This window comes from Heloderma suspectum, chromosome 3 (genome assembly GCF_057233095.1).
Source record: "Heloderma suspectum isolate Gila_16-S chromosome 3, 16-S_ref, whole genome shotgun sequence".
NCBI classification, from domain to species: domain Eukaryota; kingdom Metazoa; phylum Chordata; class Lepidosauria; order Squamata; family Helodermatidae; genus Heloderma; species Heloderma suspectum.
The window spans coordinates 138642940-138657809 of record NC_139460.1 but is presented as its reverse complement, the minus strand read 5'-3'; the positions used below and the strand labels follow the sequence as shown (position 1 = coordinate 138657809).

Here is a 14870-nt window from a genome sequence, read left to right as displayed (position 1 = left end):
AACAATGAAACCTGACTCCATAGTAGGGTTATTGTATTTCACATTGGGATGATAATTCAGTGGAAAAGGATGATAAAACTAAATAATTAAAATAAGATTTCAAAGAACAAAGATTTCAGTTGTTTTTGAAAACATGGTTTTGAGGGTGTAGTTATCTCAAACACACTTAAAACATTGGAAGCCCTGAGAATATAAAGTATTTCCCCTGAATTATGATAATTTGCAAAGTTTTGATAGGAAATGAATTGCTGCAGTTGCAGGGTAGATGCAGAATTCTTTTGGAGTCTCTTAAGAGTACTATTTTAAAGTTTGACATACCTGGAGAGTATCATGTGTTTGGCACTGAATCCAAGAGATAGCTTCTTAAACTACATAATCAAATCCCCATTTTGTGGTGATGTTTATGCTGTAAAAGTGCTTATTTCAGTGATGTCATTAACATTGTCAGGCTGTCTTAAAATATGGTGCTGAAAAACTAAATGTAGATAGCGCTAATTATGGATGGCCTCTGTTTATTTTGACTCCTTTTTTCCCTTTTCCTCTTTTTTTTTTGGCAAGACCCACTGCAAGGATATTGCAGTAGATAAAATGTTCTCCTTCAATTAATGTACTTGAAGGAAGATACCTAGTTTGTTCAGTGACCTTTTCCTTTGTCACAAAATACATGCAGTGTAACGACTCTAAACAGAGAAACTCTTGTGAAACGGGATTTCTTAAGATATATGACTTCAGCTGCAAAAATATTTTAAATATTTTAACTAAAAATGGCAGTTCCGTAATCTTTAAAAAAAAAAAACTAACCTGGTTAGTGTACTTATTAATATAATAAAACTTGGCTATTAATTGCTTAACTTGGTCTTTTTAAAGGCGTTTGTGCTTATTTATCATTCCTTCATGCTGTAAGTTACACTTGTTGAGCTAAATACACATGTATATAAATCTATCTTAACAACAAGAGAGACTTGTGCACTTGCTCTCCTGCCTGGTTTCACTGTGAATGAGGGATATTCCCATGACAGCATCATCCTGAGCCGTTAGCAGCTATTTGCTGAGAGCACACAGTGATTCTACTGGTCCAGCTCAGCTATTGTGCATGCTAAGCACTATACAGATAAGTCTGGAGGGGAAAAAAACCTGAAGGATCCATCTGCTCATTTCTGCTACACTGCACTGATGTAAGATTACGCTAATCTGGTTGCTTGTCAGGACAGGTTAGTGAAAGCAGGCGTGTGTGTGAGATTTAGGCTAGTCTGGTTCTATGGAAGATTGTAGTCTGCTCCTGTACATGCCATGTTAAATGTAGCAGAATGGGTTGATTATCGGCCAGCTACTTTGAGATTTCAGTCAAAATACTTGGTATTTCTAGATTGAAAGTTGATCTCTTTTTTAAAAAAAGTCTCACCTCTAAATATTTTGAAAACAAATTCAGACTTCATCATGAAATATCGTGTGTGTGTGTGTGTGTGTGTGTGTGTAAGTAATACACACACACACACACCCTTGATATATATTTAGCCATTGCAATTATATTTTGCTTTGCTTTCTGCAATGTGTCTTGAATGTAGGGCTTGTCCTCCTGTGTATCTGTATGACAAGAAGAATAGCCAGTATTGTAAATTACCCCCTTTCAAGTTTTCAATATTTTTGTTTATTGGGGTGGTTGGGGTGGTGAGAGTTGTTTTGTTACCTACTGACTGACAGTTCTTGACCTTGCAGGTTGAACATCCCATCACAGAATGCATTACCGGTTTGGACCTAGTCCAAGAAATGATCCGTGTTGCTAAGGGTTACCCTCTCAGGCACAAACAGGCTGATATTCCCATCAACGGCTGGGCGGTTGAATGTCGAGTATATGCTGAGGTAAAAGAACTATTAACGGCTGGGAGGATGCATGGCTGTGGAAGAAGCTGTTATGCCAGGTGTAGGAAAACACCCCAGATTTTTTTCTGTCAGCTTGCTCCGCAGCATATGACATAACTGAACAGGATTTGGGGGTATCTTTTTCTTTTTTCATTTATTCAAACATTATTTAATATTATGGGGAAATTATACACCATATTTGGAAGAAGAGTATTGTACAACATGTCATGTTTCAACAGTTTCATACAATGTTTGAACAAGAACTTATTTATGAACTGATGTTAAGTATGATTTTTTTAAGTGTAGCTAAAAATTTGCAATATGACTGGATATTATACCGAATACTAATTACATTTTTAAAAATAATTCTCTTTATTTAGTACTGACCAATTGAGGTTTTGCACGTTGATCTATTAAGATTTGAAATCAAGACATGTATAAACTATTATCTACTTTAAGTTCAAAATTAAAATAAGAATGGTTTGGACAGTTACCTTCAGTTTGGATAATGTGTTTTTATTCAGTTTACTTGCTTTTATTTGAACAGTGTCTTGCTCTGGAGTCTTCTTTTTTGAGGGTAGTGTATATGGTGGTGTTTTTCTTTTAGCATTCACAACGCAGCATTTAACGTGAATCTCAAGATACAACTGTTTTACAGAGAAGTTAAAATATTAACTTTCAAACAAACATAAGATGGTATTGAGTAATACCAGTAGTTTTGGAACTACCATTAATTACTATATCTGAGTGTCCAATATAGTTTGTGTGTGTGTATGTTTCAAATAGAGTATACATAATTGGGAACTTGAACAGAGAATTTGAACACAGTAATTGAGGACAGAAACTTTATAACATTCTAGCATTTAGCACCACAAAGTCTGCATTTATGCTGTGTGTTGTGCCTTAAATATCATAGTGTTAGTGATTTATTTGGGTTGTGATCCTGAAAAAATGGATTTTGACTGCAACTCCACAAGTACTTGTCTGTGAGGTTTGTGAGGTTTCTTTTTGTGTTGTGTGTTTTTGTTCTCTTTCCATGCCCCTACTATTGTGTCTTCTCTGAGAAAGATTGCCCTTGGTTTTAATAAAGGCACAGCAGGAAGGTTTTAGCTTTAACAAACCTTCCATGACTTGAATGGGAGAAGCAAATTCATATCCTTGCCCAAATAAGTCATTTTGAAAACAAAATATAGTTGGTCCAAAACTAAAGTGGAGGAAACCGTTGGCTTCCCAGTGACTTAATCTTGTTTCCTGTGCTTTGTCTTACAAAGTTAATACCTCCCTGTGTTTGAATTTCATTTCAGGATCCCTACAAGTCTTTTGGTCTGCCCTCTATTGGTAGATTGTCTCAGTACAAAGAGCCACTGCATGTGCCCAATGTAAGTAATTCTGATGCTTCCTTGTTTCTCAATTTCACAGGCACTAAGAAACCACAGATCTCATTGAGTTCAGTAAAAGTTGTAGGTGTTCAGCACTGTTTAAAACCAGCCACTTTAAACCCTTTTGTAAACTAAGAGAGCAGGGTGTTATTCTATTAGCTTGTGGCAATTAGAAATAAGTTAAAACAAAATAAACGGGATATGGATTTTTTTTAAAAAAGAAATATTGTGTCTTCTACATACTCCTTTTTAGAAATAATTTTGGCAATATCCATTATATAATCCAGCTTATATATCAGTAGTAATTATAGCTAGAAGAGCAAATGGCAAAAGAAAATGTTTAATTGCCTATCCTTACAAAGTGCTAAATGACCCAAAGAGGAGTGGTCCTATTTGTTTAGCTTTGAAGTTTTTCAAGAGCAAATGCCATTTACTACAGTTGATGAAAAGTTATTATTACACATTTCAGTGTTGCAGACTGTCTGTTTAGAGCAGTTGTTTAACAACCAGTTCAAAAAGGACAAGGGCATCTCTACTGTTCTGTATAATCAAGGTAGTCAAAGTAATAAGTGTGTATATATGGCATGGTGTCGGCTTTGTGAAATGACAACCCGATACCATCTGTGAATATGATTATTTACCGTGATTCCTTGCATGGAAAAACGGTGAAAGATTACAGGCCGAATCCTAAATTTGATGATGTTATTGGATACAGGATTTATTTCACTTCTTAAATTGTTTTTGCCCATATGCTTCTTAGAGAGGACCTGACCCTTTCTTGGGCTTTAAGGCTTCATGCTGTGTTCAAAGCAGAAATACAAATTGTCAAGGTTTAGCAGGCACTATGTGATATGGAATGGAAGATAAAAAAACACCACTATTACAGAGAGAATGTATCTTAAGCATATTTAATGAAACCCAAATGAACTAAGGAAGAATGTTCAGTAATTACTCTGGGGGCAGGTTGAGGTTTTTCACCATGTTGTAATAGCTAACAGGATGTCAAATATTTTGCCCTTGCAAGTTTTTGCAATTTGCAATTTTCTAAACATGCGACCTGTTGAAAGTACAAGTGATAATGGACAAACTATACCCCCTACAGTCTTTGTCCCACCAAATCTTTCTTCAATTAATGCTGCAGCAGGAGTTTTATGTAATAACATTTGCACTTGTGAGCCATCCAGAGAAAGAAAAAAACAATTAAAATGCCTTAAATGTTCTGCTTACTGCTGTTATTTGCTTGTGCGAATGTTGCATGTCAGCTAAATGGACCACGGAATAGATAAAGTGATTGGGTGCAAGAGAGTGCATAGTAAGCTTTGTCTATCATTATTGCTGGGAGCAATCAAATTGATGCCAGCAGGACAGTAGATGCGTTGACAGCTGTAATTATGTATCTCCATGGTGATCACTTTTGGCCTGTCATGGAGGCCCACGAGTCCCCTCCTTTGCAAGCATTTAATCAGATTGGGCTGTCACTTGTCAGGTAGACATGGCGGGTTGGGAGTTGTGCTTAGGGGAGAGGTGAATTGAAAATGAAGGGTGGGAGATGCCTGATAGTTTCACGTGGCCCATCGTGGTACTGAGGGAAGAAATTTTAATTATGCTGGAAGCCTAAGAGTAATGATTTTGAGGATCTCATATCGAGTGGCTGGGCCTTTTCCTTTCTGTGTACTCCCACCATCTTGTTAAAAATAGTGCAGCTTTCTTTTGCAAATGGTGTTTGCTCATCTTTTTTCTTTTTACAGTGACAGGAAACAGTTGAAATTAAGATATTATTCTAACAACTGGGAACATCTCACAATTTAAAAAAGCCCTGTTTGATCCAGAAAGTTGTACAGTATAGTGGAAAACTCTTAGCATTCTCCTTATAGTACACTATTATTTCCTTATTTCCAAAATTCAGAGGTGAGTATTGACCCTTACACAGTCAGAACAGCAGCATCCACACACAAGAGGGAGGTATCAGCAGGCTTGGGGGTTTGCAGAAGTACAGAAATCCTTAGGGGAAAACAAGCCTAATGGGGGGAAATCCCCAGAACAGCCCAGTGAGGACTGAACATGATTAGTGGCCATGGAACGCTGACTGACTGTGTGTGTGTGTGTGTGTGTGTGTGTGTGTATCCTGGTTGCAAGTGTGAATGGAATGGAGTGCCACAGAGGAAGGTATGGCTGGCTGACTGGAACACTGCACAGGACCACTCCCCATCCTAGTTCCCTTCAGATGTTTTGGGCTTCAGCTGCCATCAGCTCCAGCCAGAATGACCAGTGGTCAGGAATGATGGGAGCTCTAGTCCAAAACCAGAGGTTACCAGGTTAGGGAAAGCTTCCACAGTGCAACATTTTGTTACGAGTCTCATTTGTCGGAACATAATAGGGTGTTTCTGGGATGTGTGTGTGCTGCTCTGTTTGCGTTTACTTTTGGTATAACAGTACTGATATTGTCAGGAATGTTTTTGATATAAAATGGTTGATTATGTTTTAGATTGGAGGTGTCAGGATAGTGGGTAATGGAAGGAGGAAGTAAGACACTGGAATTTGCATTAAAATGAATCTCATTATTTGCCATTATTATTATGTTCCTTGCTTCTAGATATTTTCTTTCATTTAATGAAAGTGTAATGTAGTTTGTTTACTGCTACAGCTCAGCCCTGGCATGCATGAAGTAATAGGAAAGATTAAAGAGGAGAAGCATGCGCAAGAATAGTTCTGCCTCGCCAGTTGGCTACCTACCATCATTTCCTACACATTTGGCATTAAGTGGAAGTGATTGAGACTTAATACCTCTTGGGTTTGATGCTTGTGTATGTGATGTAGAACTCATCTCTGTGGTGGTGATGCAACACTCTCCATTATACATATTCATACTTTCTCTCCCAAGCCAAGCGTCAGCTGTAGAGAACCCGTGCACTCAGGAGGGCAGCTTGGATGTTTCAGCTTGAACAGTAGTATCCATCTTTATGGGTAGGGTGGGCAGCTGGAAACTTAAACACAAATGCCTTAAGAAATACTCACACATTCCTTTTATCATTCTAATTAAATAGCCAGACAGGCAGTGACTGCTTTTAGAACTTAAAATTATTGCCTTGCATGTTGGGCTCCTCAACAGCCATATTTAAAAGTGCAACAAAAGGCATTCATAAATACTCCACTGAACATAATTGCCTGCAGTTCAAACATAATTAATTGCTTTCTGATGGTGCAGTGATAACCTACACTTTTAAAGGTTATACCACTATGTTTGTTGATGAAGAAAATCTTTCAAATATTGCCCTAATGGTTTGGTTTTAAGCAGAATGCACTAGATTTATATCGTCCTAACTGTGGACAGTTGGCTAAATTGGAAATCTCAGAAGGTTATGACTGTGGCTCTTGCTCATAACAGCCTTCCTTGACCTGGTGCCCTCCAAATGTTTTAGACTACAAACACCATCATCCCTGATCATTGGCTGTGCTGCGTGGGGATGATGGAAGTTGAGTCTGAAACATCTGGAGAGCACCAGGGTGAAGAAGTCTGTTTTATAACATCCACATCATTTACTGGACAAAATTAGTTCATTATTGGCTTGAGCTATATAATAGGAATATGCTGCATTTGCATAACTTGGCTCAGGATTTATTTTGCAAGTGCATTCACCAAAGACAATCACAGAAAAGAAAAGTACATAAGGTCTAGCATAAAACAATCAGGGCCTAGTTCTCACCAAAATGGTAAAGCTGTCTGGACTGTAGTATTTCAGATGGCATTGTCCCAGCCATCTAATTTTCTATTTGCAGAAAACTATATCTATATCTATATCGCGAGCCATCAACTGCATTTTACCACCTGAGAGAAATTAGGCTTAAAACAAGACGATGAAACATCTTAATTACTGTCAGTTTTTTACCCTCTTTGACAATTTATTTCCACAAGCAATTTTGGGAGGTAGAAAGTGGGAAGTGTGTGTGTGTGCGTGTGTAGAGAGAAAGAAAGGAGGGGAGAGGGGGAGGGAGAAAGAGGGAGAAGAGAAAGAAAAAGATGGCACCAGAAATGACTTTCTGGTCTCTACATATAAAGAACAATGGAATAAATAAAAAGATTCTCCACCAGTATGTTCCTTGTGTTAGAGTAGCAACCTTCTAGTACCCTGGATATCCTGCATAACCAATATGAAAACCTAAACACATTCTGATGTACTGACTGGTACTTCAAGCATGGTATGCCATACTGGCCTTTTCTGTACTTGGTGTGAAATTTGAAGACCTTCATTGACAATCCACTTTAATGAATAAGAGAACACCTTAAAGGCCCCAGGTGTGCTACGTTTTCCTATGAACAAAATTTCTATATGAGCAACAATTTCATATGGAATTGAAAAAGTGGCCACCATTTTGTTACAGGAGTTTGAGTCTTAATCATAATAAGATGTTAATCCTGTATTCATGTGAATTAGGTCTGCTTCTGAAAGGCTTACCAGGCTTGTTTTCTATTTTCGAGCTTCGGCTATTGGGCGGTATAGAAATGAAATAAATAAATAAATAAATAAATAAATTTTCATATTCTAGAAATTGTGGGGAGAGAAGGCTGTTGATTGTGAATATTATGTTGGAGATGGAAGGCTAGATATGTTCCCATCTTTACTTATTTTACTTAGGCATCTACGTAATGGTGAGAATTTTTTTTCAGTGAAGATGATGCAGAGCCTGGGAGTCGTGCAGTCCATTTCCTTGTCTACCATGTTGCTTGTGATCTTTCAGTGCCTCCAGTTTTTCTCTTCCTGTATGGAATGGGGCTAGCTAAAACCATCATGCTGATAACTGAGTATCTCTAAGGCATCTTGACATTTTCCTAATAAAGGTGCTTGACAGCTGCCATTACAGCTATGAGATCTGCATTAATGAACATGTAATCGTACTATTGTGAAGGCACAGTTTATCTTTTTCTTCCCCAGGAAAAAAGACTGTGATGCAGTTTTCATTGCAGGGAATAAAGCCTATTAGGACATGTCATTTGGATAATAAAGTCATCAGTGTGACCTCATGTGGATACTGTAGACAAGAGGTTCTACATCTGGCCCCTTGATAATTGCCTAAATTAAAATCTAAAAGCCTAACAGCCGTTGGGTTGACCTCTTTCTGCCTTGCTGCAGACAGATGAGCTGCTGTTTTATTACAAGGGTTTCTTCCCCCAGGTGAAGATTGAAGGGAGTTTCTAAGCCTCTTTCCCCCCTCCCTGCCAAACCCAAGCATAGTATTTCATGTCAAACCTCTTCCACTCCAGCAGGTCCCATTTGGCTTTTCTCCTTAAAATTGTCAGATAGTGTTAAATGGACTGAAATTTTTGTTTGTGTTGTCAATTTTGTGCTTTCCAAAATTCAAGAGTAACTATCTAGCAAATATTTATTCAGAAATAGTCATTTATTTATTTTTTATGTGGATAACCTCAGTGCCTCTCCGGCAAAAATCAAACTAGGATATGAAAACAAAGATCACAGCAATAGTAAGTTTTGTTGGCTAACAGCTATCAGGTTCTTCAAAGAAATATTTTAGTGTGTGTGTTTTGCCCCCTCCTCCCTCCCTGAGAGTTGCAGAATCAGAACTTTAATGGTGGCTGTATACTTATAAAGCAAAGCCATGGAAAAAGCTGTGTAAACATTAAAGCCTCAGGGGAATGGCATCATCAGAAGAAAAATATGCTACAGATGAGGGTGAGGCAAAAAAAGAAAGTCTTGCAGACAGGAAAGGTAGAGGCTCCATATTACTATGGAGCTGAGAAGAAGAGCTCTATAGTTTCTGCTGCATGTGCCTAAGTATCCCTTCTGTAGGACTGGGATGCTGGGTATAGTGAGGCATAAATAATGTGATTACACAACAGAGCCGTTTTGATGCAAAATATTAGTTACAAGAATAATTACATATGCATTTTGTGATCTTGATTCAGTCCCATACTGAGAATTCTAGATTTTAGAACTGCAAAACACACATAATTGTGTGTTGTGAACCACCCAGAGAGCTTCAGCTATTGGGCGGTATAGAAATTAAATAAATAAATAAAGCAATCTACTGTAAATATCTTATTTGCAAAATCTATTGCAATGAATTGTACTTTGAGGAGGAGAAAGGGGAGTGTCAGCAAATAAAGACCTCTTACCCAGGTAAAATTGTTTTACCTCAAATCTCTTGTAGGTCCGTGTTGACAGTGGCATACAGCAAGGAAGTGAAATCAGCATTTATTATGATCCCATGATTTCAAAAGTGAGTTAACTTTTTAATCCAGTAAAAACTAATTCTACCTTTTTTGTAATGGATGAGACAATACTGCGAAGTACAATGGCTTCATAGAAAAGGTAGAAAGGATCATTCTTATAATGTGATCTTATGCATGCTTACTCAGAAGTAAAGCCAGCTAAGTTCAGTGGGACTTACTCAGGAGTTTCTTTTGTTTTGATTTGTTTGGTGATGACATTATAATATTTCAGTAAAATGTGCACATCAGACTTGTAGGGTGAAATGGTTTCAGGGATGTCGTAATTACAAGAAGTGGTTTTGTTTGGTAACAAAACCTTTTTGGAGATAAAGTAAGCCTTCAAAATGCAAGCAAATCCCATCAAACAAATAATTACAAGTAGGAAATTCATGCTACTGTTTTGTAAACATATGTTCCTTTTTCTTTGTCATGCTTTATTGTTAATTCAGGGAAGACACTAGCTACATTTATAGGACCATATCTCAGCTTATGAAACTGAGATATGAACAAGCTTTTTTCCCCTTTGCCCCTCCCTTCATGCAAGCCATGATTACACCAGGAATTAAAAGTTTCCTGTTTCATCCAAATGAGGGAAGTATAGTTAGCAGCTTTGGAACAAATTTGGATTTTAAACTAATATTTGGAGTTGGTTGAATATCCAGGCTTGTTCTGAAACTGGTAACTATTGTTTATTGGTTTGGATAAAGCAGGAAACCATGATTAAAGACTTTCTGTTTTAATCATGTTGGGCATGAAGGGAGGAGGGAAGAGGCACTGTGTGCATGGGGAAAAGGTTTGTTCATATCTTGGATTATTAAGTCAAAATGCAGTAATCTGAACTGGGTTACTGACTGCATTTGGATGTAATGCTAAACCTATAAGAACCATTTGCAGTAAGCCTCGGTCATGCACACTTCCCCTTCCTCTGTCTTCCTCCAGCATGGCTACAAGGAGAAGATTGGAAACTTGCATTTCAATTTTAGATTAAGAACATAAGAAGAGCTGTGCTGGATCAGATCAGGGTCCATCTAGTCCAGCATTCTGTTCACACAGTGGCCAAACCAGCTATCGACCAGGAAACCACAAACAGGACATGAGTGCAACAGCATCCTCCCGCCCATGTTCCCCAGCAACTCGTGTACATAGGCATACCGCCTCTGATACTGGAGGTAGCACATAGCCCTCAAGCCTAGTAGCCATTGATAGACTTCTCCACAAATTTGTCTAACCCCCTTTTAAAACCATCCAAGTTGGTGGCCATCACTACATTTTGTGGTAGCGAAATCCATAGTTTAACTATGCGCTGTGTGATTAAATGCAGTTTAAGCATGTTGTCTGAACCTAAAACTATGGTTAATTTTATCAATGGTTTGTTGAAAAAAGCCAGCTTCTTAAACTGTGGTTTGAAGTTGGCTTACTTGAATAGTTTGGACATCACAAGAAGCTGTAGTTAATATAAACCAGAAGTGAAAGCTTCTGAACTGTTCACAGCTGTGCTGGAGGAAGGGTGGGGGAAGCATGTGAGCCCAAGCCTTGCTGCAGCTCATTTCCATAATGCTAAACCATGTTTTTGAGTGGTGTTCATATGAGGCCACTATGGTATCACAGAACAAATTCTGGAAGTGTTGTAGATGGATCTAGAGGAGCCCTTTCTTCCTCATCTTGCTTGTCATATGATTAGCTGGAAATGACAAATATGTGGTAAGTGGAACTAAAGTGCACCCATTTACTATCTACGCATCACTTTGTCTGTGGCTAGAGAGATGTATGGATAAATTTGACTATGCCTATGGCCTCACTAGTAAACTTGCCAAATGTCAGCATATCCAGCGAGAAGTCTGTCTTCTCTACTCCACAGACTTGCAGTTACAGAAAGAAAACAGCTAAAATGTGTACATTTGCAAAGTTATCTTACCAAAAGGTATGAAATACATACAACCCAAAGTTATGTTTCTAGTGTCAGATTTATCATTTTGAATGTAGGTAGGTATTAGGCATATAGCAGACATGGTGATTGTCTGTTACCTTGCTAGCCTTAGAAGAAGGTACTGGACATCATTACACATTTGGGATTTCTAGCTAAAAAAAAAAAAAGAATGGTGGGGAGATGAATAGAGAAACGTTTATTAATGGTCTCAGAATATTTTTTTTAAAAATCTGAAATGGGTAGGCTTGAAATAAAAAAGAATTAATATTTTGCCAGTGGTAAACTTAATTTTTAGAAAATTTCTTTTTCTTTTTGTGTCTGTGTGCTTTAGTTGATCACCTATGGATCTAATAGAGCTGAAGCTTTGCAAGAAATGGAAGAGGCTTTGGATAATTATGTTATAAGAGGTAACTATAAGAACATGGGATACTAATGGGGTAGGCCATGAAAAAGCTTTTAAAATGAAGTAACTGGAAAATTCAAAGAAACTTGTGTTTAATTAATAAAGGGAGATTTTTCAGGGGGTGGGGGTTGCAGCACAGCCAGTTTGGTGTGTTCAATGAAATTTAGTAATTTTCAGTCTTAAAATTATAACGCTGGTCAAAGTGATAATAGGATGCACATTTTCCTGACCAAATAAACATAATATTGTGAATGTGTGAAATAATTGCAGTAAAGACAAGCAACCAAATGTTTTAGAGGTTAGTTAGAATCATTAAGGAAATTACACCTTCACTTTCCCTGCCTCTGGCATTTCTGATTCCTTGGCCTACTATTCCTTTGCCCCTAAAACTCTGCTCATCATTCAGTAATGCCTGGGCAACTGGATACAGCCTTGCTGCATTATAAGCATTGTGTAAGGATTTTCTTTACCTGCCATTTTTGTTCGCTTACCTTTGCTTCAACACTGACATTTTTGAAGCTAATTTTGTCAAATTGCCATAAGGAAACCATCATGGCATGAAATGGCCAACTACGTGGTCTGCACTCTTGCCAACTACATACAAAACTAATAGTAATGTCTGTGGGTGCTTACTCAAGATTGAGTGTTATTTTAAATTGTTGTGCATGTCCTAGATGGCTTTTTAGCAAATAAAGTGTTATATAATAATAATAATAATAATAATAATAATATAAATAATATTAATAAATAATATTACTTAACTATTATTATTATTATTATTAACATTTCTATACCGCCCCATAGTTGAAGCGCTCTGAGCGGGTTACAGAAGTTAAACATTAAATACAATATAAAAAGTTTAAAAACCATTTACATAAAAACACACAGACAATATACACAAACAACATATAACTAAAACCAACTTTGAACTGTCAGTCATAACTAAAGACACATCCAGGACCGATTAAAACTCATCGTGTGCTGCCAAATGCCTGGGAAAAGAGGCAACTCTAATTTTATTAAGAATGATAAAAAAATACATTTTTCTCCTTCCAGTTTTTCAAAATGAACATTTATTACTATTTATATACCAGTCAGTAAAGGCTATAATGTGATACTATTTAGAAATAGAATTCCAGTGGAGTTGTTTCATTTTCCTCATTTCCTAAAATAAGTTGTCTGCTTTTAAGTTTACTTTTCTCCATTAGAGATAACTGTGTAATTCCAACACTGCAGGATTTCCAGTTCCTTGACATCTTTCCACCTAACTCCCATTGCTAAACTCCGATAAATCAGCGCATTAAAAGAAAGAAATGTAGAAAGCTCCCCCCCCACTCCAGTACTGCTTATGTGACCTTTTCTTCACAGAAGGAAGAGACTAGTAACTTGAGATCTTCAACACATGTGTGTCTCTTTCTAAAGAAATTCACCCAACTGTTGAAAAATCTTGAGACTTCGTGAAATCGTACTTGTTTTTTATTACTGCCTTTCTAATGTGGTTTTTATTTGGTAGTTGTATACAGCATATTTTCATCAAAGTCTGCAGTAAACATGAGATTTAATTGGACTGTTGTCATCTCTGGCAGCTTGATAGTCTATCCCTAGCTTCTCAGCTCCACAGAAGAAAAATATGTAGCATTTGGCCAACGGCAAGAACAGCCATAATATTGTATTTTGAGCACCAGTATATGACACAGACTTGTCCTGATCCTTGTGCACGTGGATGCTCAGATGGTGCGCACAGAGTTTTGGCACATGTTTAAGGAGTTCCTCAGTCACTGCAGTGTTGCCATCAACTTCTTATACATGTCCCCATTGCATGTCTGCAAGTAGCCTTGACATTGCAATAAGAAACTGTTCATGTGTGCTGATACTCTTAGCTGGTCCAGGGAATTATTTGGACATTTTCTCTTAGAAATGTGGATGATGTCAAATTCCATATAATGTTTATTGAGTTGAATAACGGACTTTTTACACAACTCCTAAGTATGAACTAAACTATCTTTCCTCATACTGATTTAATCTGAAGCTACTTTCTTACGATACAATTCTGAGTGGGATTACCTAGAAGTAAATTTCCATGAATTCACTGGGGATTACTTCTAAGTATGTGTGCATATAATTCTAAAGGTGTGCATAAAGGTCTGTAATGGAAAACAACAAATATTTCTAACCCGGAGGTATTTTAATATTTATAAGATTGCTTAGGCAACAACCTTCTAATTTCCCCAAATTTGGTGATATTACATGAATAAAGGAGAAATCAGAACATTGAAAAGAACGAAATACAAGTACAAGATTCACTTGGTCTCTTTCCTAGGAGCACTTTCCTTTCACGTGAAATAATGAGCAAGAGATTACAGTATTAAATGTTCACCTTTAGTGTGCTTTGTTAAACCTGCAGTTAAGTGTATTTTAAAAGTGGATTTTTGTATGAATGACTTCATCTAGTAATCTTATTTCTCATACCTAGCCACCAGTCATTTAGATGATTGCCACTAATGGAACAGAATCTCTATTTAAGGTTTTTCTTCAAGTGTATATGGTAGAATTGTACCTTTTTGTTTGTCCTTGGCATCTGCTTTGTATTTTCCCTTTAACAAAAATTATTTGAAAAGATCAGTATATTTTATTAATGTTTCTGGTTGTAAATACCTTTGTCTTATTTGGTTCAATGCTCAGAGGTAGGTACTTTAAACCATTGTTTTTAAAAAATCCAGTAAAGTCAATGTGTAATCTTATAGTTGAAAGTAATTTATTTTTTGCAAAACTTCCTCTTTGATACTGACCTGATACTATTTTAAAAAATGGAGTGGGACATATGTATGTGTGTGATGGGGGGACAGAGTGATTGCCCTGGGGAATTGTAATGTCTGATGTTGGAGCTCCTAATAGGTTTAGAAAGATTTCATCATCTTGGTGTCATTCATTCAGAATACGTATAGGCTACTAGGGATGTTGAGTCTTTGCAACAGCAGTAAGTCAAATTAATGCTGTTTGGTGGACAGTTGTCATCAGCATTTGAGTTCCATTCCTGGTAGTATTAAGCCATATTCTCATGTGGGAAAAAATGGA

General features: G+C 37.1%; 1 protein-coding gene across 4 annotated transcripts in view; it reads left to right on the top strand.

Annotated features, from left to right (window-relative positions):
- Positions 1–14870, top strand: part of PCCA (propionyl-CoA carboxylase subunit alpha) — a 343861-nt gene that overhangs the window by 177566 nt on the left and 151425 nt on the right. For all 4 annotated transcript variants that reach the window (XM_084844685.1, XM_084844684.1, XM_084844686.1 and 1 more), the window contains 4 exons: positions 1717–1860; positions 3165–3239; positions 9405–9473; positions 11724–11799. In XM_084844685.1, coding sequence (XP_084700811.1) covers positions 1717–1860; positions 3165–3239; positions 9405–9473; positions 11724–11799 — 364 coding nt within the window. The remainder of the gene's footprint in view (positions 1–1716; positions 1861–3164; positions 3240–9404; positions 9474–11723; positions 11800–14870) is intronic.